Here is a 25,743-nt window from a genome sequence, read left to right as displayed (position 1 = left end):
GCTGTCCCAATAGACCTTTCTGTGGCTATGAGCTGTCGCAGACCTAAAATCTGTTGGAAAGAGACAATTTTATGAGGTCCCATTTGTCGATTCTCCATCTTAAAGCACAAGACATTGCTGTTCTATTCAGGAATTTTTCCCCTGTGCCCATATCTTCGAAGTTTTCCCCCACTTTCTCCTCTATAAGTTTCATTGTCTCTGGTTTTACGTGGAGTTCCTTGATCCACTTAGACTTGACCTTAGTACAAGGAAATAGGAATGGACCAATTCACATTTTTCTACATGATAACTGCCAGATGGGCCGGCACCATTTGTTGAAAATGCTGTCTTTTTCCCACTGGGTGGTTTTAGCTCCCTTGTCAAAGATCAAGTGACCATAGGTGTGTGGGTTCATTTCTGGGTCTCCAATTCTATTCCATTGGTCTACTTGTCTGTCACTATACCAGTACCATGCAGTTTTTATTGCAATCGCTCTGTAGTACAGCTTTAGGTCAGGCATGGTGATTCCACTTGAGGTTCTTTTATCATTCAGAAGAGTTTTTTTTTTTTTTTTTTTTTTTTTTTTTTTTGCTATCCTTGGTTTGTTGTTATTCCAGATGAATTTACAAATTGCAAATGGTCTGAAGAAACAAGCTGGAGTAGCCATTCTAATATCGAATAAAATCAACTTCCAACCCAAAGTTATCAAAAAAGAAAAGTAGGGGCATTTCATATACATCAAGGGGAAAATCTTCCAAGAGGAACTCTCAATTCTGAATATCTATGCTCCAAATGCAAGGGCAGCCACATTCATTAAAGAAACTTTACTAAAGCTCAAAGCACACATTGCACCTCACACAATAATAGTGGTAGATTTTAACATCCCACTCTCATCAATGGACAGATCCTTGAAACAGAAACTAAAGAGAGACACAGTGTGAAACTAACAGAAGTTATGAAACAAATGGATCTGACAGATATCTACAGAACATTTTATCCTAAAACAAAAGGATATACTTTCTTCTCAGCACCTCATGGTACCTTTTCCAAAATTGACCATATACTTGGTCCCCAAAACCCTCAACAAATACAAAAATAATGAAATTATCCCATGCATCCTATCAGATCACCACAGACTAAGGCTGATCTTTAATAACAACATAAATAATAGAAAGCCAACATTCACATGGAAGCTGAACAACACTCCACTCAATGATATCTTCGTCAAGGAAGAAATTAAGAAATTAAAGACTTTTTAGAGTTTAATGAAATTGAACCCACAACATACCGAAACTTATGGGACACAATGAAAGCAGTTCTAAGAAGAAAACTCATAGCTCTGAGTGCCTCCAAAAAGAAAGTAAAAAGAGCATATACTAGCATATATAGAGAGCATATACTAGCAGCTTGACAACACACCTAGATCAAAGAGAAGCAAATTAACCCAAAAGGAGAAGACTACAGGAAATAATCAAACTCATGGGTGAAATCAACCAAGTGCAAACAAAAAGAACTATTCAAAGAATCAACCAAACCAGGAGCTAGTTCTTTGAGAAAATCAACAAGATAGATAAACCCTTAGCCAGACTCACTAGAGGGCAAAGGGACAGTATCCTAAATAACAAAATTAGAAGTGAAAAGGGAGACATAACAACAGAACTTGAGGAAATCCAAAACATCATCAGATCCTACTACAAAAGGCCCTACTTAACAAAAATGGAAACCCTGGATGAAATGGACAAATCTCTAGACAGATACCAGGTACCAAAGTTAAGTCAGGATCAGATTAATGATCTAAACAGTTCCATATCCCCTAAAGAAGTAGACACAGTCATTAATAGTCTCCCAACTAAAAAAAGCCCAGGACCAGATGGGTTTAGTGCAGACTTCTATCAGACCTTCAAAAAAGACCTAATTCCAACTCTCCTCAAACTATTACACAAAATAGAAACAGAAGGTACTCTATCCAGTTCATTCTATGAAGCCACAATTACTCTGATACCTAAACCACATAAAGACCCAACAAAGAAAGAGAACCTCAGACCAATTTACCATATGAATATCAATGCAAAACTACTTTTTAAATTCTCACAAACTGAACCCAAGAACACATCAAAAACATCATTGATCATGAACATGTAGGCTTCATTCCAGGGATGAGGGATGGTTTAATATATGGAAATCCATCAACGTAATCCACTATATAAACAAACTCAAAGACAAAAACCACATGGTCATCTCATTAGCTACTGAGAAAGCATTTGACAAAAAACCAACAACCATTCATGAAAAAAGTCTTGGAAAAATCAGGAATTCAATGCCCATACCTAAACATGATAAAAAGCAATCTACAGCAAACCAGTAGCCAACATCAAAGTAAATGGTGAGAAGCTGGAATCAATCCCACTAAAATCAGGGACTAGACAAGGCTGCCCACTTTCTCCCTACCTATTCAAAATAGTACTTGAAGTCCTAGCCAGAGCAATGAGACAACAAAAGCAGATCAAGGGGATACAAATTGGAAAGGAAGAAGTCAAAATATCACTACTTGCAGATGATATGATAGTATATATAAGTGACCCTAAAAATTCCACCAGAGAACTCCTAAATCTGCTAAACAGCTTCAGTAAAGTAGATGGATATATAATTAACTAAAAACAAATCAGTGGCCTTTCTCTACACAAAGTATAAACAGGCTGAGAAAGAAATTAGGGAAATAACACCCTTCACAATAGTCACAAAAATATAAAATACATTGGTGTGACTCTAACTACAGAAGTGAAAGATCTGTATGATAAGAACTTCAAGTCTCTAAAGAAAGAAATCAAAGATCTCAGAAGATGGAAAGATCTCCTATGCTCATGGATTGGCAGGATCAATATAGTAAAAATGACTATTTGCCAAAAGCAATCTAAAGATTCAATGCAATCCTTATCAAAATTCCAACTCAATTCTTCACTGAGTTAGAAAAGGCAATTTGCAAATTCATCTGGAAAAACAAAAAACCTAGGATAGCAAAACATATTCTAAACAATAGAAGAACCTGTAGTGGAATCACCAAGCCTGGCCTCACGCTGTACTACAGAGCAATTGTGATTAAAAACTGCATGGTACTGGTCCAGCAACAAACAGGTAGATCAAAGGAATGGAATTGAATACCCAGAAATGAACCCACACACCTTCAACAAGGGAGCTAAAACTATCTAGTGGAAAAAAGACAGCATTTTCAACAAATGGTTCTGGCACAACTGGCAGTTATCATGTAGAAGAATGAGAATTGTTCCATTCTTATCTCCTTGTACAAGGCTTAGGTCTTAAGGGATCAAGGAACTCCCAGAGACACTGAAACTTATAGGAAAGTAAGTGGGGAAAAGCTTCAAAGATATGGGCACAGGGGGAACATTCCTGAACAGAACAGCAATGGCTTGTGCTGTAAGATCAAGAATGGACAAATGGGACCTCATAAAATTGCAAAGCTTCTGTAAAGCAAAAGACACTGTCAATAAGACAAAGAGGTCACCAACAAATTGGTAAAGGATCTTTACCTATCCTAAATCAGATAGGGGACTAATATCCAATATTTATAAAGAACTCAAGAAGCTGGACTCCAGAAAATCAAATAACCCTATTATATAGTAGGGTACAGAGCTAAACAAAGAATTCTCAACTGAAGAATACTGAATGGCTGAGAGGCACTTGAAAAAATGTTCAACATCTTTAATCAATCAGGCAAATGCAAATCAAAACAACCCTGAGATTGCACCTCACACCAGTCAGAATGGCTAAGATCAAAAATTCAGGTGACAGCAGATGCTGGCGAGAATGTGGAGAAAGAGGAACACTCCTCCATTGTTGGTGGGATTGCAAGCTTGTACAACCACTCTGGAAATCAGTCTGGCGGTTCCTCACAAATTGGACATTATACTATCGGATGATCCAGCAATACCTCTCCTGGTCAAATACCCAAAACGATGTTCCAAATTGTAATAAGGACACATGTTCCACTATGTTCATAGCAGCCTTATATAATTTCCAGAAGCTGGAAACAACCCAGATGTCCCTCGACAGAGGAATGCATACAGAAAATGTGGTACATTTACACAATGGAGTACTACTCAACAATTAAAAACAACGAATTTATGAAATTCTTAGGCAAATGGATGGATCTGGAGGGTATCATCCTGAGTGAAGTAACCCAATCACAAAAGAACTCACATAATATGTACTCACTGATAAGGGGATATTAGGCCAGAAACTTAGAATACCCAAGATACAATTTGCAAAACACATGAAACTCAAGAAGAAGGAAGACCAAAGTGTGGATACTAAGTTACTTCTTAGAATGGGGAAACAAAATACCCATGGAAGGAGTTATAGAGACAAAGTTTGGAGCAGAGATGGAAGGAAGGACCATCCAGAGACTGCCCTACCTGGTGATCCATCACATATACAACCACCAAATCCAGATACTATTGTATATGCCAGAAAGATTTTGTTGACAAGACCCTGATATAGCTATCCCTTGTGAGGCTATGCCAGTGACTGGCAAACTTAGAAGTGGCTGTTCAAGTCATATATTGGATGGAACAGAGGGCCCCTAGTGAAGGAGCTAGAGAAAGTACCCAAGGAGCTAAAGGGATCTGCAATCTGATAGGAGAACCAACAATATGAACTAGCCAGTACCATCCAGAGCTGTGTCTGTAGTTGCATATGTAGTAGAGAATAGCTTAGTCAGCCATCAGTGGGAGGAGAGGCATTAGCTATTGCGAAGATAATATGTCCCAGTACAGAGGAATGCCAGGGCCAGAAAGCAAGATTGGATGGATTGGGAAGCAGAGCAGGGGGAGGGTATAGGGGATTTTCGGGATAGCATTTGAAATATAAATGAAGAAAATATCTAATAAAAATAGGCTCAACAGTAGCTCCTCTGCTATTCTCTTTCCCCTTTCTGCAGCAGAGACATCTGGAGAGCCATGTGCATGGCACAGACCTCTAGGGATAGCTATTTGACCTAGAAAGGCTGCAGGAAAACTTTCCCTTCGGAACTATAGGGATGCTGATGATCCTTAAGGCATACGTGAAATGAATGTGGAACTGGAGCCCTAAAATGCATCATTGTATTACTACAAGCAGCCTATGAGGTATTGCAGTTCAGAAAAGAGTCTATAGAGTTAACTTACAGAAACATGTGGTGACTCCAATGGACCTATGGGTTTGTCAACAAGGCTGTACTGATCTCTCCCTGATCTCTCCCTTTGAACTTTCTCACTCCTGGTTTGACCTTAGACTAGAGCCAGGAAATCTGCTCTTCTATAGTATTAAAATAAACTCTCTGGGCTTCCATTTTTGGTTTTTTGTTTGTTTGTTTGCTCGCTTCCTTGCTTGCTTGCTTGCTAATTTTATGTCCACTACCAAGGCTTAATTCTGTCAAGCTTACAATAGTCAAGACTACCCATTTAGGACTGTGGTCAATGCAAAGTATCTGATAGAAAGTAGATCATTTCAACAATAATTATACTTCTTGAATGAAACATAAAATTGAGACTGGGAAAATGGTTCAGTCAATAAAGTCTCTGTTGTACAAGAATGAGTACTTTAATTGAGATCCCTGGAACATGCTGTTAAAAAAATGCACACTGACACATGTCTGTAACCCTAGAACTAGGTCCAGATTCTGGATACCGGAAGCTCATTACCCAGACATTTAGCTGTGTTAATGAGATGCAGGTTCAGTGAGAGATCCTGTCTTAAACAATAAGGTAGAGACTGATCAAGGAAGATACCCAGTGACAGCAGTTGACTCCACATACACACATGTGCACACGCACCCATTAGCACACACTCACATAAACACACATACCACATACATTTCTCATCCCCACCCCCCAACATCTCCAATAAATCCTAACAGGCACAGTAATTAGCACATCATGGAAACACACCGTGGCTTTACTTTCCCTTTCTCTGAGCCTTCCAAATTCCTGTCAACTTTTCTGCACATAGCTGAAATGACAGCTTCTACAGAACTTTGCTGAAACCTGGTAGACATTGTATATTCCTTGCTCTGATATTTTACAGCACATCGCTTATACATCTACTTAGTACTTGAACTTTATGAACAACCTACCTTGAACTCTTTCTCAATGTTGGCAAGCACTGCCAGCTCATTGCTAAGTTCTAAAGCAGTCATGACTGGATCTTCACTGGACAATGACAGGTATGCTGGACTTGCCAGACCTTTGTATGCATTGATCCTGGATCTAGAGTGGCTGAAGGAATCATGCTTCTGCTTCTGGCTGCATTCTGTACACTTGCAGAAGTAATCATGAGGTCGCTCAATCCGGGCACCCTTTCTCAGGAGGGTATGCACAATTTCATATTCCTGGCAATGTGCAGCAAGAATGATTGGTGTCACATCATGGGAGAACCGGGTCCCATCTTCATCATAGGCATAAAAGTCATCTTGCTGAAGTTCAGACTGGCTGGGGCTTGTCGCTAACCTTTTGCCTTCAGCAAAAGCTGGATGGTTGAGGATTGCCTCCACAATTCGTACATAACCTTTACTAATGGCTAAAAGTAAAGCATCCCCAACTCGAGACAAGTTTTCCTTCTTGAGTAGCAGCTCTGTGATTTCCAAGTGCTCATTGGCCACAGCCAGCTGTAGGGCATTCTGGCCCATGTAATCCACACAGTTAACATTGAGGGAATGACACTCTTCTAGCATCTTCCGCACCACTGGGATGTTGCCATATTCAGCTGCATCTAGAAAGCGTTCCTCCTCAATAGACAGGCTTGTTGAGTGATCATTAAACATGTATGCTGGTCCTCGATTAGCTAACCTTCTTCCCTTCTCACGAAGAACCGTCTGCCGCCGGTGAGTCAGTCTGTTTTCATTACCCCGGCTGCAATAAGACAGAAAGACAGTGGAGAAATCATATTAGGAGCATTTTTGTATGCCAAATGACCTGTCACTCACCTAATGCAATTCTCAAGTATATTAGATGTTGCCTCAGCATCTCTAGATGTTCTATCTGATAAGATGAAAATTAATTTATTTGCTAATGAATTCCAAGAACTTCTTATTTAGGAAAGATAAGTACATTACAGAGTTTAACATTCCAATTTGAGGTAGAGACCCTGGTGACTGACTTCCTTTTTCTGTGTCGTTCACTGAGAGACAATGGTATTTCTGAACTGTAGATGGTAAAAACTTAGGAAATGCTATTGGTCACTGTGGTGGTTAGTTTGAAATGTCAACTTGCCACAATATACAGTCACCTGGGAAGAGTCTTAATGAAGTATTATCTAGATCTGATTGGCTTGTGTGATTGGCATCTTAAGCAACCTGATGATCATAGGGGATTTTCCTGGTTGTACATTGACTCAGTACACTGTGGGCAGCACCTTTCCCTGTATTAGAGCTCTGGGTTGTATAAGAGTCAAGAGAGCTAGCAGAGTAGTAAGCAAGGCAATATTGTGGATGCATTTGCTCCTCTCTGCTCTTGCTCGTGGCTGTGCTGTGATCAGCTGTCACGAGCTTCTGCCCCTGTGACTTCCCTCCAGGGATAGAATGTAACCAGGAATCAGTAGCCAGATAAACTATTTTTTCTAAGTTGTTTGTGTCAAGGTATTTGTAATATTAATAGAAATGAAACTAGAATAAAGAACATGAAAGCATTTTTAACTGGCAAACAGGATAGTAAATTTACCCAAGTCTTCAGTGTTTAGTCATTCCTATGTACATTACTCCAGGAAAATTGTGACTGAAAAATATACTATTTATTTCCTTAAATCTTATCATCTAAAAGCAGAAGTCAGCACACTTCCCCATTACTGTCTGCTTTGCTGTTGTGATGAGCCTAGAACATGGCCTTCTAGCCTCGCTTCTAGGAGAAAATGTGTCAAAAATGGAAGAATGACTAGTCCGATAAATGTGTATTTGAGAGTTGGGGCTTGAAGTGAAAGTAAATGGGAGCTTTCTTCAGCAGGGCCCTTATGTGGGACAAGAAAGACTTCGACTCTGCCAACTTGCAAAATTGCTGCAAACTTGAAGAAGTCGTGATCAAGAGTCCAGGAAGAAAGGGAAGCATCACGGTGAGGAGACTGTGGCCAAGAGGCTGCTGGCCTCCACTCAGCCCTTTAGCCTATATAGAAAGAAACTTAAGAAACCTTTGTCCTGATCAAAATGCTATAAGAAGAAATCTATCCTTTATGGATCGAAAACTTAGTGTCAGAACTTCTTCTTGTGGTTGGAGGACTCTTTTTCAATTGATCTGTTCAAATCTAATAAGATGGCAATAACCATCACCTACTGGAAAGCCAAAGAGGAACAGGACAAGCGTACTTAAGGGAGGAGCATAAATGAAGGAAACAGATGGCAAGTGATTAGTTTCCTTGTTATGTTCAAGGGAGTAGCTTCCTGCAACAGACCCTCCAGTATGAGGAGAGTACCAATGGATTGATACATGTCCCAAGCCACCTTTCCTGAATGTAGCCAGGTCTAGAAAACCTAATGCCCTTTCATTTCTGGACTGCATCTGCTTTCTTGACTATGTTGTCTGTAAGAGTGATGCCCACCATCAAAAGGAACTTAGTGAAACTTCATCAACTCCAAGATTATATATTACAATGATCTTTCATTTTCATTCAGCATGTCCTACTACAGAGATACTAGCTCATCCATGTCCACTAATGTCATACTCAGCAACCAGGAAATGGAAGTAACTTAGATGTCCATCAAATGACGAGTAGCTCAAGCATTATTATGGGAGAGGGATCAGGAAAACTGTAGAAGCCAAAGGAGCACGAATTCTGTTGTGAGATCGTATCTTCTCAACATGTCAGAGTGGCTATACCTTGGGATCTTATCAACATGGCTACCCAAAGAAGTCCTGACAAGTAAGACACCAATAAACATACTAATGTGGAAATGGGAAAGCTCTTGTGGTTGGCCTCCACTCTAGACAAAGAACTACAACAATCAGAGAATACTGAGAGCCGGAGAAAGGCTCTTCCAGTGGAAAAACCCTTTTGTTGTTATCCAATCATCTGTTGCTTTGAAGAAAAATATCCCCATGGCCTCCTGTATTCGCATGATTTCCCAGATGATAAATTGTTTGGGAAGGATTAGGAGGTGTGGCCATGTTAGAGTATGTTTGTCCTTGTTGAAGGAATTATGTCACCGGGAGTGAGATTTGAGGTTTTAAAAGCCCATGCCAGATACAGTCTCCCTACCCTTACCCCCCCCCCATCTCTCCAGTGAATCTGAATGTTGCCTGTAGATCAGGATATATGAAAAGTCCAACTTCCAAATCTAGGGAGTTAAACATAAAAGGCTAAAGTAGGAAGCAACATTGTCTAAGACCTATTGCAGAAATGTTCTCAGAGCTGTAGAGGAGAAAAGGCTCCCTGCCCAAACCTTTCATCTAATCTTAAAAGAATAGAGACAAAGAAGTGACCATGAATTCAAAGCACATTATGCTTTTCAAGCACCATGCCTTGTCTGTCCCTCAGCCTGCCACTGCCCTCCCACCATGAAGATGATGGGCTAAGCCTCTGAAGTGTAAGCAAGGCCCCAGTTACATGCTTTCCTTTACAAGAGTTGCCTTGATCATGGTGTCTCTTCACAGCAATAGAAGAGTGAATAGGGCAAATACCAAATGGTCAGCCCTGAGATAATATGCATACAAATGAAATTACATAGACTGAGAAAGTTATGTTTCTGTATCTGTAATTAGTAATATGAATGTATATGTATGTATATATGTAACAATCAGTTTCTTTTAAAATGAAGCCATGAAACTGAAAGAGCAAAGGGGTATATGGAAGGGGTTGGAGAGAAAGAAAGTGAATGTGGAGAATAATATATTTATATTATTTCAAAAAATATTTTTAAAATCATTGTAAAAATGTGGTACATTTACATGATTGAATATTTATTATTCAGCTATTGAGAAAAATGAAATTCACAGGTAAATGGAAGCAAAAGTTTTGTAGATGAGCCATGCCTAAAATGACTTAATCCCATCACCAAGTGTAACCAAGGGTGTGCTTGGATGAGGAGCTCTAGGTTGCCAGAAATCCTGAAGTTCGATTCTAGTTCTGAAGCAACTGCTGAAAAGCATAATGTGCTTTGAGTTCATGGTCACTTCTTTGTCTCTATTCTTTTAAGATTAGATGATAGGTTTGGGCAGGGAGCCTTTTCTCCTCTACAGCTCTGAGAACATTTCTGCCATAGGTCTTAGACAGTGTTACTTCCTACTTTAGCCTTTTATGTTTAACTCCCTAGATTTGGAAGTTGGACTTTTCATAATTGATATTTAAATTTATTACCATTTTCTCTCATTTCCAATTATTTATCTGTGTATATCATATTCTGGGAGAACTTTTTTATCAATTTTATCCTGTGGTATAACTAATGAGTTATTTTTCTTCGGCTACTACATTTTTAGTTTTCAAGATTTTTTCAAATGTTTCTTTATATTTTGCTTTTGTTATTATATTTTTCCTTTTACAATCATATGTTTGTTATTAATATATTATAATAAAATATATTCCTTTTTGTTAACCATTATATTTTATTATTATTATCATTATTATTATAACTACTGAGTGTGTATATGGTGTGAGGTGGGTGCTTGCCTGTGTAGAGATCAGGGGACAATTTTCAGGAGTGTTTTCTCTCCTTCCACATGAACTCCAGGAACCTAGCTAGGACCTTCAGGCTTGCGTGGCCAGGGCCTTTCTGCACTTAGTCATCATACGGCATAAACATTTATTCTGTAATATTTTTTTCAGTGTCCTTTTATATCCCTCTGGAGATATTAAGAAAACAGGCTGTGCAGATTGTAGTTCTAAGAATTTGCTCTGTAGTTACTTGCTTCCATATGTTTGCTTTGGTCTCTGTGTGTCACAGTTTTTCCACACATAGACCATGATGCATAATGAATTAGCTTTCCTGTTCTGTAAAGCAGTCCTCATGTGCTTATGAGAGTTCCACCTTTCCCTAGGAGAGTTAGGCTGATGTTGGTCTAGCAAAGCAGGTTTCCTGAGTAGAACAGGAGTGTCTGGGAGAGGCATTACTTCTAAGTTAACAAGACGGATGAGGTGTGTTATAAGAACAGCATCCATCATCCTTCCTATGAAATTCTTAGCCCTCTTCCCTCTCTGTCATTTTTCTAGCTTCTGATAATCTCCTTGGGCTTTCACTTCCTGTGATTGATATATATATATATCAATCTTCATGATTGATATATATCTTCTATATATATACCATCTTCATGATTTCTGTTGTAGACAAGAATGTTGAAAGATGAAGAAAGAAGAGGAAATGAAGATCTGTCAGCTGAAGATGAAGGATGGTTTGAAAAATATAACAACAACGGGGAAAAGGCATAAAATATTACCAAGTAGTTTTGAGATCAAAAACCAAGTCTCTTTTTGTTCATTTTTAAGTAGTTATCTATGTTTAATTATGTTCATATACCTGCATGTGCATGTGCCACCTTATGAGTGCAGGTATCCTACAGGCCAGAGAGGAAATTGGATCCCCTGGGGCTGGAGTTACAGATGCTTGTGAACCACCTAATGTGTGGCTGAAACTGAACTAGGATCCTCTAGAAGAGCAGCAAACACTCTTAACCACTGAGTCACCTCTTTAACCCTCGTGGTTGCTCTTTGAAACTCATTAAAATGGGAACAAATGACTATGGGAGCTTGCCTCAAAGTATTACCCTGGGAGTCTGTTAAAGTTAAGAGTTGGAAAGCACTTAGATTCGAATTGCATTTGTTTGCATCCTCATGACTAGGCACTCAAAAGAGCAAGGGCACTTGGACTTCACCATTTGCTACTCTTCATTCAAGTAAAGCACCCTAGCAAAGCCCAAACTACAATGATGGCTACACAAGTGGCCTTACCTCTTCTATAGACATTAATACATCACATTTTAACTCTGCCCCCCAGCTGTATTTGTATGCAATGCACATGTAAGTTTGAATTGAACTTATATTGCCTTAGTAGTGACATACTTATTCTAAAATTTAAAAATAAAAATTTATTATCTTACTATTTCTTTGAAAAAATGTCATGTTCTATTTTGACAAGCCACTAGTCCTGGGACATACCCTCTTTTCCTTTCATGCTCCGGTTTCCCTCTTGAATAAAGACATCCCCATGGGAAAAGAATGCTGTTTTCTAGGGAGAAGCCACCCTGTCCTGTCCTAATGGTTCTGCTACAAATATATGTGAAATGCAGTGACATTTTCATTTTAAAAAAATCTGGCTTTCCATTTTGTCTTTTATGTTGTTTCATTGAAGAATTGGAGACGGGAATGCTTACATATATGTGCATTGTCTACTGCCTTAAAAGAACAATAAATACAGGCATGGAGAGTTTAGTTCCCACGGCATGAGGTTGTGAGCTGCTGCTCCCAGGCTGGTAGACACATGACTTCTGTCTGCCCCTACTCACTCAAAGCCACAGAGTAAGAAAACAATGGAAAGATCTGGTTTTTGGTTTGGTTTAGTTTTGTGTTTCATTTTTGGTCATGAGCTGCTTGATTCCTGATGAGTTTCAGGACAGCCAGGACTATTCAGAGAAACCCTGTCTCGAAAAACCAAAAAAAAAAAAAAAAAAAAAAAAAAAAGCGATTCCTGACGTTTAACTGTAAATGCAAAGTGGGTGAAGTAACCTTTAATATCAGAAATATTTCAGCTCTTCCAGGGAATAGATGACCTGTTAATAGACCACATTACCTCCCTGAAAGTGGGTTTTATAAAGCTGTTATATAGGACTGGATCTTAATAGAAAACACAGCCCGGGACAAACACCTATTGTAAAGAACAACTCCTCAGTCCGTAACACTGGATCAACAAGAGACATTTTCATTTCAACTACAAGGTAATTTTGCAAAATCATCTCTTCTGTTTTAAAGATGTGTACACACACACACACACTCTCTCTCTTTTCCTTTCTATTCAGTTATATTTAGCATGGTTAAAAGTTTAATAATCTATATTTTTAATCTCTATATTTTTACATTTTGCCCTCATCCCTATATATAAATAACAGTTCTAGGAAATAACTCATATTAACCTCCAACGCGTATGATGCTCAGCCATCAAGTCATGAAAAGCAGGTTTTTACATACCTCATTTCCCTGATTCTTGTCTCTGGCCAAATAGTGCCTGTTGCCCCAGATAGCGAATGATGGAATACTCCATCTCACTTGTAAAAGCCAGCAGCATGAATTAGCTGCTGAGCAGAATGACTGTGTGCTAGGGGCCAGAGCATGTACGGTAATTTTCTCTACTTCCTGTTCCAAGATAGTGTGCTTTTATCAAATGAAAGTGCTCCTGTACAAAGTAAGCCCCAAGATAAGTGCCTTGCTTAGCTTGCAGTTGTTGTTGTGGTGGTGGTTTTTGTTTCATGTTTTTTCTGTAAAATTCTGGTGAATATGAAAACTCAAGCACAAATCTGTTTACTAAAGTTAATGTTAGAGATCACAAAGTAGACTTTATAGATTTAGCCTTGGAAAATGGAAATGAGCGATATCTGGAGATATATATTTTATTACATGTCCAATTATTCCCCAGAAGAATCAGACATGGTTAGAGACTGTTGATCAATACAAGTAACAAGTTTACAATCATTGCTCAGGATGAATGATAGAAGTCATTTCATTATAATTGCATAATACTATGTCTGTTCTGACCCTATCTATTTAATTTCTCTCTACATATTCCAGGCCTTCCTCTGGGGTTGAAGAAGCAATAAATATTAGTGGGATGTGTCTTGTTCTCTTGGGAGCAGAAACTATTTGGCTTTATTCGGCACTGAATTCACACATTTGGGAGAGTGTTCTGTGAGAGGTCAGTACATATATGAAATGAGTGACTCCTATCTGTCAAGGGAATCAAGTTCACAGCCTTCAAACGCTGCATTCACCTGAAAGCAGTCATAATGTTCAATGCTCCAGCAAAGAGAGAGAAAACATACAGCCTAAGCCACAGTGCAGCTTGCTGTGCAAATGTAACACTGTGTACTCTTCAGCAAACAGCAACATCAGTGGGGAGTAACGAAATGAAAGGTGTGTCTTCAATGCTGCACATCAAGATTGTTTTACCCTTAAAGATAGAACTAATAGCCTCCCAGGAGCTCTGGTCTTCCTGCCTGACTTGACACTGCACAAAGTCTCTGGCTATCCCTCTTCACAATACATACCAGACCTTGCTGAACTCCAGAGAGTTTTCTAGGTAGCATTTTTTATTCTGCTTTCACTCAATTGGCTTTGGTTTTCCTGTGAACTTATTTTACCTCATCAAACCTAACTTTCCACTTGATCAGTCACATTCCATCACTGCCTGTCTTCACAATCCCTGGACAAAAGGGAGCCAGAGATGCCTGTCATTCAGAGGTAGCAAAAATGTTGATTAAAAAAAAAGATCTTGCTCATGGCACAAACTGTGGATTGCATGTTTTGGTTTTATTCATCGATTATTATCTAGTTTGAGTCAGTTATATGCCAAACTTTAACTTCCTGGAAGTTATAGAGCTTGGCTTTTATAGAACTACATCTGATATGCATAGCTGTTCTGTGTTTTCAGCTTCCAGTTAGAGTTCAGCCATAAACATTAAAATCCTGTGGTTTATAGAAAAATGGATGAACCTACAGGATATTAAGAAAAATAAGTCAGGCACAGGAGGACAATAGCCCATATGATTTTGCTCATATGTGGATGCTGAAAATGTTAATCTCATACTAGTAGCAAGTATAGTAGTGATTGCAAAAGACAGGAAAGATCACAGGTAGAGGGAAAGGAAGAGACTGATTAATGGGTACAGTGCTATAATTGGGATCAAAGTATAGTTTTCAATGAGTTAATAATGGCCTAAATGTTATAATCATTAGAAGGGAATTTTAAATGTTCTCACTACAGAGAAACAATAAACTACTGAGGTGATGCATATGCTAAGCCTGATAGGATCATTATAAATTGTATAGCAGAACCCATATTGGTGTGTGAAATCATTTATACGTCAACTGAAAATAAAATGTGTTTTAATACTATGACAATTTAGCAGAATACTAGTATTGTGTTCTCCCCCAGGGCCAATTTAGCCACATGTTCTTATCCTTTTAACAGTGACAAATAGGAAATACAACTCATGGAGTGGATTTAGAGTCAATAAGAAAGCAGTCAGTTACCCCCATAACACTCAGGCCAGTATTGCTTCCATGAGGTCTTTATCAGAGCCACCGTCATGACCAAATTAACATCTTCAGTGCCTTGGGTTTTATTTATCTTCATTGTATTTGTGCTTTGGCCTGGAAGACACTGTTCTTAAAGTGCATTCCATTATTCCAACTTGGGCCTTCATTATATATTTTCCAATCTCTTCCTGTGCATCTGTGCTCTGAAACCCTAAACTCTTCTTTGGATTCCAAAGTCAAGACGAGACAAAGCACAAACTCTAATGAATCTATAAATAAATAAACTAATAGAGAGAAACTATAAAAAGAAAACTGAATCAAGATCATTTGGGGGGCTTTCAATCTCCAAAAATGTTGTGGAAGTGCTTTATTATTCCACATCTAGAAGCTTTCAATCCACTGATAAACTAATTTACCTTTAATAGCTACATCGATAACATCCATACTATATGGGCTTCCTATTCCATCTGAGAAATAATTTTAAATGACATGAGCTGTATACTATCAAGAAACTGTGCGTCTTCCAGATTTCCATATGACTCAGGGGAGGAAGGGGAGTGAGCTCAATGCATACTGAGACCATGTTTACTTTAAAGCACATGAAATTACTATCCATAAGATTTTACTTATCATCAGAGTACAACCTCCTAAATCACACATCGGGTTTTAAATCACAAGTCTGAAAGTCAGTTTTACATCTGACTATATAAGTTGTCAGAAGACTAAATTTATGCACTTTTACACACTCTTTTGAGATAACTAAGATCTTTCTATAATATATAATTCTGTTTTTTAATGAGCTAATGTCTTAGACATGTTGGGTCCAGTTTTAAGAAGCATTATAAACAGTAAATAAACCCCAGTGGATTTCAAAATTGATCCATTTTCTGGAAAATTGTCCTTATGATATTCTTATATCATGATGTAAGACCTGAGGCATTGTGTGTACCTGTGTGCCAGCATGCTGCATGTGCATTTGTAAGCACAAGTCTGGGGGCTATGTGCAGTGGGTTGACTTAATGCTGCTTGTATTCTAATGCTAATTTCGGGGCCCCAAGGCTGTTTGCTCCAAAGATAAGAGAGTCCAGGGGTAAGACACTGAGTGACTCTGCCCCAGTTGACTGTGATTGGTGAATAAAGATGCCAACAGCCAATAGCTTTGGGGTTGGGAGGAAGAGAAATAGATGAGGTTGGGTTTTGGCAGCCTGAGAGTAAGAAGAGAGGACAGGAAGAGAAGCCACAATTAGACCAAAGAAGAACTATTGCGTGTAATTTTAATTAATCCACACTTGCCCCAGCTAGGTGCTGGTGGTCTCACCCAGCCCCCAAGGCTAGCTTTGCCAAGCCTCTCAGGTCTCTGTTCTTTGCCCGGTGCAAAGGCCTTCTCATCCAGCTCCCATGGCTAGCTTACACTTTCCCATAAACGCTGGGAGCTGCTCTCTCTCTACACTGACCATCCACCCCTGTGGCTGGCTCTGCTCACAGCCAACAACCAACCGCCATGGCCTGTGCACTCTCTCTTGCCCACTTGAATTGTCGCAAATGGAAAACGACAGACAATATTTAAATTCAGCCAAATGTCACAACCTCTGGGCTTGGAATTTATTGCCATAAATTCATCAGTTATTCTAGGTTAGAATTCATCTGGCGGTGTAGGCCACCACTGGCTCTAACCTGAGCTAACCAGGCTACATGGAGCCCATGCTCCTCTCTCCACTGCCTGGCCAAAATGACTTTCTCTATATCCTGTCCTCCTCTTCCTCTCTAGGACCCGGAAAACCCGCCTCCATATCTCCACCCAGTGATTAGCTTCTGCTGTCTTTATTTAGCCAAGCAAACAATTAGGGAACTAGATTTTAGTTATCAACTCCTCCACCTACAAAGAAGAGAAAGAAGAGGAGAAAGGAGAGCCACCAAGAGTTAGCAGTGCCATGAAAAATGTGGCCATGTGGGTGAGTCAATTGGAGCTAAGACCAGCCCAGATGAAACATAGTAAGTAATAGCTTGGATTAACAATAGAAAGGTAGATTCTAACACCATGGAAGGTAGGTAATTGCCCAGCTATTGTGCTGCTTACGGCATATTAAAATATAAAGGTTGTGTGTGTGTCTTTCATCTGGGAACATAAACAGTCTAAGATGGGTAGAAACCCTGCACCAGAATTACTTTTCTTTCTTTCTTTCTTTCTTTTTTTTTTTTTCTACAATAGCTCTGCTTGCCAGTAGGGGCTGTGGAGGCTAGACGCTCATGTCAGCTGTCTTATTCAACCACTTCTTCACCTGGTTCTTTTGAAATGGGTAATCTCACTGATTTGGAATTTCTGTTTCTTCTAGTCTGGCTTACCCATGAGCCTATGGGCTCTTTCCCTCTACACCATCTAGATGTCACATCCACCTTTTACATGGATGCTGAAGATCTCAACACAGGTCTTCATACTTGCTCAGTGTGGTGGCTCTTCTTGGCTGTCAACTTGACTATACCTGGAATTTTTTAAAAACCCAAAATGGAAGGCACGCCTGTGAGAGATTGTTGTTTAATTTGAAGTATGAAGATCTATTTCTAATCCAGATCTTTTGAGCCAGGGAAAGATATATCTCTAATCTGGATCTTGAGGCAGAAAGACACACCTTTAATCCAGATTCTATTAGATAGGAAAACCCATCTCTAATCTGGACAATACCTTCTGCTGGAAGCCTATTTTGCAAAAATGGAAGCTCTTGCCTTTTGCCTATTCACCCTCGCCTTGCTAGAAGTCCATCCTTTCACTTACATTAGAGCCTACTTCTTTGGGATTCCAGCATATACTGAACACTAGCCAAGACATCCAGCCTTGAGGACTCAGTAGCTTGGACTTTCCATTCATAGGCAGCCATTGTTGGATTAGCTTGACTACAGCCTGTACATCATTCTAATAAATACCTTTTACACATACATACACGGAGAGAGAGAGAGAGAGAAGAGAGAGAGAGAGAGATCCATTCTGTAAATTGGGTTACTCAGTAGAATCCTGACGAGTAGTACACACAGTAAGCCCTTTACTAACTTATATCCTCTGTTGGCCCAGACATTTTTTATTCTTTGCTTTTAGGTCCTCATTCCATGCTCAGATTTTAGCACACATACCAAATTCTGACGACTAAAAGCACAGATGCTAGAGGAAGCAGACATGGATTTTGGTTCTGGCGTTACCATTTGTTGACCGTCTTCCTGAAAAATGAGAATAAAAATGTTGTTCTCACAGGAGTGACAGAAGAGGTGTGTGTGTGTGTGTGTGTGTGTGTGTGTGTGTGTGTGTGTGTGTGTTAATTTGGAAAATTCCACTTACAGCTCTTGCAGAACACAAAGTTACTGAACAGGGTGGCTTCATGAACAAGTACAGATGTAAGGCTGCAAATTCAGGTTAGCAGATGGTCATATTTTGACATTTTTTTCCTTGCTGTGATAGAAATAGGTTAAAGAAACTACAATTTTTAAGGAAATAATGGATTTGATAACATTTAGCTCCCGTTCCTACCTAAGAATTGCATCATTGATCATTAGAAGGAGCAAGTCTCTGGCTTTTATGTTAAAATCCTCTTAGTTTTATAGTTGTTTTTTTAACTAAATAAACAAACAGCAAAATGAAGAAATCCTGCCAGTGTGCACGATTGGAGGCTGTTTCCTAACACACGGAGAAGCTTGAGATTTGCTGTGTCGAGCCTGAAAACCAGCACAGAGCTCCTGGGTTAGTCAGCAGCATATGGTGAGCCAGTCCTGGGAGTTGTGAGGCTCAACAGAGCAGCAGCAGATGTCTGGGAAGCTGGCAAGGCCAGTGACGCCCATCTGCTGCTCTCTACGCTGTCCCAAATGCACAGGTCACACCACAGCTCAGAGAGGATCACCCTTTTCAGGCAATTCCATGTCACCTTTAGAAGTAAAGGTGTTAAACACAGGTTTCTTTGTTTTATCATATGATCTCTTTTATCTGTACTGTTTTAAAGTTTTATATTTTTAACAAGTATGCGTGAATGTATGCCACATACATGTGAGTGCTGTGTAAGCCAGAAAATGGTGTTAGATCACCTGGAACTGGAGTTACTTGTGTCCTCAGAAGGCCTGGAAAATGCTCTTTTCCAATGGGTCACCTCTCCAGCCCCTTGCCTATATTGTTTTTAAGACCAGTTCTGCAAAACAAAACACTGAATGATTACAAAAGCTACCTTAGTGTGACCAGCCAGTGTCTGCAAAGCAGCCACTTATGTTGTTAAGGATGAAATAATGCTTCCATTTGCAACTTACTTCTACTTAACGTGGATTGGTGAGGTGACTCCACCTATGAAGTTCTGAGACTGCTCTAAAGTGAATTGGGAAAGGAAGCATATAGATGAGCCAGCCAAGCCACATCAGTGGGCACAACACAAACACGAAGCTAGTTGACTACATCTTGCACACAGCAGCCAAAGGTTGGGAAGACCTAGTGTAAAGCAGTTTCTTATAGACACAACACTATTGCACTCACAAACACCCGGCAGCTGTGTTTGCCTGCAGGAGACTCACTCAAGATCAAGGAAGAACAGTGTGGAGCATAGATGGGGCTGGGGGATGGGCTCACTGGAGTCTGTGCTTTTGGAGGCTGCTGGATTAGGGGCAGTCACTTTTCTTCAGGCAATGACCCCTGTTAGGTGCCCATGTAAATGGCCCTAGATCCATGCTTATAAGACCAGTACTGATCAATAGACTGAAGTTGGAAGGGGACATGAAGGGGTAAAGATCTGGCAGAAACTGGAAACTAAGTTGTAGGTTGATATAGTCAAAAGGTATGTGTAAAAAGAATAAATAGGGCTGGAGAGATGGCTCAGTGGTTAAGAGCACTGACTGCTCTTCTGAAGGTCCTGGGTTCAAATCCCAGCAACCACAACCACCCATAATGAGATCTGATGCCCCCTTCTGGTGTGTCTGAAGACAGCTACAGTGCACTTACATGTAATAATAAATAAATCTTTAAAATAAATAAATAAATAAATAAACATACATAACCCTGTCATACCAAAGACAAAACTTTTAATTCCATAGAGAATTTGTTACTATCTTATTCTCTCTATGACAAAAACAACTTCCTACAAAAACAACTCTCACTGCTATGCTGCTGAGTTTTAAACAGAGTTCTACCCAAGGTTCCTCTCTCCTCTTGGCACTTACCTCTGCCATTCTTTATTAATGGCACTGGTCCAGGGGTGTCAATCATTTCAGTACTCACCTGCACCAGATGCACTTCCAGGTCACTTCATTACTGACTACACAAACAAGGGTGCTGGCCCCCACCCCACACTGGAGATGGAGTTATAGTCCTGTGGGAATCGCAAACTTATGTGTCAGCCTGACTTGGAAGTGATCTCTTTCAGCCTTGTCAAATATATGTCTTGCATCTTCCTAGAGGGATTTTTTAAATTTATTTTTTAATTAGGTATTTTCTTCATTTACATTTCAAATGCTATCCCAAAAGTCCCCCATACCCTCCCCCCCCCCGCCCTGCTCCCCTACCCACCCACTCCCACTTCTTGGCCCTGGTGGTCCCCTGTACTGAGGCATATAAAGTTTGCAAGACCAAGGGTCCTCTCTTCCCAATGATGGCCGACTAGGCCATCTTCTGATACATATGCAGGTAGAGACATGAGCTCTGGGGATGCTGGTTAGTTCGTATTGTTGTTCCACCTATAAGGTTGCAGACCCCTTTAGCTCCTTGGGTACTTTCTCTAGCTCCTCCATTGGGGGCCCTGTGATCCATCCAATAGCTGACTGTGAGCATCCACTTCTGTGTTTGCTAGGCTCCAGCATAGCCTCACAAGAGACAGCTATATCTGGGCCCTTTCAGCAAAATCTTGCTGGTGTATGCAATGGTGTCACCATTTGGAGGCTGATTATGGGATGGATCCCCGGGTATGGCAGTCTCTAGATGGTCCATCCTTTCATCTCAGCTCCAAACTTTGTCTCTGTAACTCCTTCCATGGGTGTTTTGTTCCCAATTCTAAGAAGGGGAAAAGTGTCCACACTTTGGTCTTCGTTCTTCTTGAGTTTCATGTGTTTTGCAAATTGTATCTTGTATCTTTGTGATTGAGTTACTTCACTCAGGATGATGCCCTCCAGGTCCATCCATTTGCCTAGGAATTTCATAAATTCATTCTTTTAAAAAGCTGAGTGGTACTCCATTGTGTAAATGTACCACATTTTCTGTATCCATTGCTCTGATGCAGGATATCTGGGTTCTTTCCAGCTTCTGGCTATTATAAATAAGGCTGCTATGAACATAGTGGAGCATGTGTCTAGAGGGAAATTTTTAATTATGGGGGGACATTCCACATGAGAAACCTGAGGAGCAAAACAACTTGTCCAACGTCAAATGGATGCGTGTAGCCCATAACTGTTGGCTTATTTTGCTTCATGTTCTACTATTGCAAACTAATTGTTTTTTAAGGTAAATTCATTTCTTGTCATATTAAGAGGTGCTTTCTGTGGCAAAGATAAAATTTGAACACCATATTTTCTCCAGATAATCCTGTAGTTGATTTTATCCCCTGCTCTGTTTACACTGCAACCAGATAAAAGCAGAATTGTTTTAGGCCACAAGCTGTCAGAGTTCATGCTTCTCGGCCTGTAGCTAAGGCCAGAGTAGTGACTTAAACCACATGATTGTCTGCTAGTCGTGTGTGTGTGTGTGTGTGTGTGTGTGTTGTGGTTGTTGTTGTTAGTTAGTTAGTTAGTTCATCTGTCAGTTATTTTCTTTGTTTTAAATTTTTATTTACATTTTTTTCTTACAACAGTATTTTGATCACATTTTCTCCTCCTCCAGCTGAGCTCCTCCACTATGGTTTTGTTCTCTCTTCCCCCTCATCCTCCTTCTCCCTTCTCTTCCCTCTCACTCATTTTCCCTCCCTCCTCCTTTCTTCCTAGAAAGAAAAAAAATCCAGTAATACAAAAAAAATTAAAATAAAGTGTACACACACACACACACACACACACACACACACACACACACACCATGTGCCAACTGCTCCTGAGCATGGGTTGCCCTGGAGTGTGGATGATATAGCATCCCAGCATCACTCCTTTGCAAAAAAATTCCCTTTCCCATTAGATATCAATTGCAAATAGCTTCTCAGCTACAGGTAGAACTCTGTTTCACTTCCCCTTGTGAACTCAGACTTGTATTTGGCAAACACTATTTCCTTTGTTACACGGCACCAAACCAAATAGATCAGGTCAATATTTCATGTCAGTTCAAAGAAAAAAAAAAGAAATATTTTCCTTCACCAGTCTTCTAATTTTAAAGCAGCATGTCCTCTCCCCCCGAGATATATTCCAAGTGTGTGGAATACACCCACCACCTAACAGAGGTCCACTGAATGGATGAGCACATCATATTGTATGACTTGATGCCTAAAAGGAAATAAGAGGTTCAGGTTCAATATAAAATATCTCATATCTTCAGAAAGGTAGATGAAACTTGTTAATCTCTATCAAAATGATTAGAAACAAACAAACACAACAACAACAACCATCAAAAAAGAAAAGGAAAGAAAAAACACAAATTACAAAGTCTCTAGATGTTAAAAGTGTAATAGACTATGGATCATTTTAACCCTATACATTGAATAAAGACTAGAAAGAAAATTTAGATGAGACCCCCAAAACACGGTCTGTGAACATCCAGGGTCTGGGAGAAAGTATGTGCATGTAGCCTACCCAGTAAAAGACACATAGAAAGAATAAAGAAAAGACTTCAAACACCAAAATAAGACTTCAATTAAAATGTTGGGGACTTGGATGTAGCTCATTGGGAGAGAGCTTGTCTACCACCCTAAAGGCCCCATGTTCAATCTCCAGAACAATAAACAGGAAGAGGGTGAAGAAAATCCCAATAAAATCAAGAATTCAGCTTAAACGTTTTTGATTTATTATTTGTGTATGCATATGATGTGTGTGAGTAGAAATGCATGTGCACATCAAAGAACAAATTTGCAGGGTTAGCTCTCTTCTTTCACCTTCTGCAGGTTGCAGGGACACAACTCAGGTCCTTAGGCCTGCATGGCTGGCAGCTTTGTATGTTCTTCTGCCTCTCTGGCAAAAGAATTCAATTTAAAATGACTATATTTAGCAGATCCTTCATGAAAGCGTATATGGATAACAAATATCAACCCTTTAAGAAACAAACGAAAACCCCTATGAGGTGCCACGGCAGGTTCATTGGCATGGTCGGAGGTGAGGAGAATAAGGGCAGCTTGCTTGATGACTGGCCACTTAGGACCTGTATCCCCTAGCCTTGCTGCATGGAGTAAGATTCCCCAGCTCAGTGGCACCCTCTTCTGTCCGCACTGCAAAGTTCAAGCACTCAGGTCTCTGAGCTGCTCAGGCAGCGCGGAGTTTGCACACCTTCTAGTCTTTTGGTTGTCTGTTGTATTTGTCAGAAAGATCCAGAGAAACAGAACCAAGGAGATTTACTGTATAGAAATGACCTTTAAGTTAGGTGAGCTGAGAAGGCCTACCATCTGCACACAGTAGATCAGAGAGAATGATGGCGTCATTCAAGTGTGAATCAAAAGGCGTGGGACTCAGGAAGGAAAACAATGGGAGTTCAGGTACTTTCTTGTTTTGGACACTCCAAAAATGGAGTAACGAGGATCCGGGCTCACATTTGGGGTAGACCCTCACTCCTCAGTCCACCAGTAAGCATGTTTGTTTTTCTGAAAACCCCATCACTGATACAAATTGACAGAGGTTACCCTATGGCTCAGTCAAGCTAACACAAAATTAACTGACAACAGTCAACAGAGGGGACAGAGACCTGTGTCTCTTTCTGGTCTTTTCTCTTTCACGATGTGAAAAATAAGAACTTTTTAAAAGTCACTTGGCTCTTTTTAACTAGATGTTATACCTTTTAAATATTTTAAAGCATTTAAATCATACATGCTTTTTAATCACTTTACAATTCATGTCCTTGTTTAGTTACAATTTTTTTCCAGATTTTGGATTACTTTTTTTCTCCCTGGAAGTGATTTTATAAGACACGAATGCCACTCACTTTGTGGGGTTTTGTTTGTTTGTTTGTTTGTTTGGACTTTTTTCCTCTTCTTCTTTGTTCCTTGTGATTTTTTTTTCTTTTCATGGTGGAGAGAAAAGTCAGGAGGATGGCAGAGCAACAGGAGGATCTGATAGGGTATTTGATAGAAAGATCATATTTGGAAGTTGGCTTCCCCTCAGTCTCCGTGTTCCATAATGGCATCCCTCCCTTGGCGCTTCCCCCATTCTCTGTCCAGCATAATTTCCAAGATGCATTACAGAATGAACTGAGCAGGTGGTAACATCGTCAACTGCTAGAAATTTCTGTTCTTTGGCCTTTCTTGTAAAACATTTAAAATAAATTGCAGTAAAAGTTAAAAGAAAAAAAGGAGCCAGCCACATAGATCCCATTAAACATTGGAGTCTAACTTTGTGATGCAAACATTAATGCTCAGTAGAGAGAAAGAAAGAAAGAAAGAAAGAAAGAAAGAAAGAAAGAAAGAAAGAGAGAGAGAGAGAGAGGAAGGAAGGAAGGAAGGAAGGAAGGAAGGAAGGAAGGAAGGAAGGAAGGAAGGAAGGAAGGAAGGAAGGAAGATTTATATTTGCCCTTAAGTTAAACAACAGTTCACTTTGCAGATGGATATTATAGGTGAATTTATTATTTTTAAGGACTAAACAACAGCAGTGGTTTTAAATATATATTCAATATCTATCCAAATATTTTGCTGTGATGACAATGATCATTTAAGGGAAGTCAGTCTAGAAAAGGGGAAAATAAAGATGTCTACATTTTTTTGACCATAAAAAATAATCAAGAATATATATTGTCATTCTATGAAAAAAATCTACTTGTTCCTGTAGCAACTTTGGCAAAGCATGTCTCTCCATTACTCCTGTCTGTTGTTTCCTATCTGTTGCAGTTTCATAACTATAATGGCTGCTGACTTGAAAAGCACTTATCTTAAAGGGAAAGCTTTGTCCTTGGCAAAATAAACATGAGGTTATTCTACTTGTGTCTATTTGTGTCAGCACTCTTGAGACCTAAAGGTGTGTCTCATTCATTCTTCCATCTCCACAACTGTGTTCCCTTTACTAGTGGGCACTGTGGGTACCATGATAGGCTAAATGTTTTCCATAAAAGGCATAAGGTCCCCACCATGCAGCTCTGTTGTAGTTATCTTATGAATTTCCTTCAGCATAGTAACAATACTTTTAAAATAAAGTTGTTTTCATTTTTTCCTTTGATTAAAGTTTTATTGCATTATGATGAGAAAAGATACATAATTTCAATTTATCTGAATTTGTTAACATTTAAAAACATATATTGAGTAAATAGATTTACATCACATTCTTCTTTCCCTTTTGTACCCCAACTCTACCCGGAGACCTCTCCCCCACACACACTTCAAAACCTGCAATACCTTTCATTTTTTATCATATTCTTTAAAATTTATAAAATATTGTAACAATAAAAATGAGTATTATAAAAGTTGTTTGACATAAAACAACAATCAATTG

General features: G+C 39.5%; 1 protein-coding gene across 1 annotated transcript in view; it reads right to left on the bottom strand.

Moving 5' to 3' along the window:
* Positions 1–25,743, bottom strand: part of Trpc6 (transient receptor potential cation channel subfamily C member 6) — a 117,253-nt gene that overhangs the window by 45,956 nt on the left and 45,554 nt on the right. The window contains exon 2 of the mRNA XM_021172271.3: positions 6,107–6,881. Within this exon, the coding sequence (XP_021027930.1) occupies positions 6,107–6,881 (775 nt within the window). The remainder of the gene's footprint in view (positions 1–6,106; positions 6,882–25,743) is intronic.

This window comes from Mus caroli, unplaced genomic scaffold, assembly GCF_978045245.1.
Source record: "Mus caroli unplaced genomic scaffold, Mus_caroli_1 scaffold_11, whole genome shotgun sequence".
Taxonomy (NCBI): domain Eukaryota; kingdom Metazoa; phylum Chordata; class Mammalia; order Rodentia; family Muridae; genus Mus; species Mus caroli.
The sequence above is the reverse complement of the archived record's forward strand: the minus strand, read 5'-3'. Positions and strand labels throughout refer to the sequence as shown.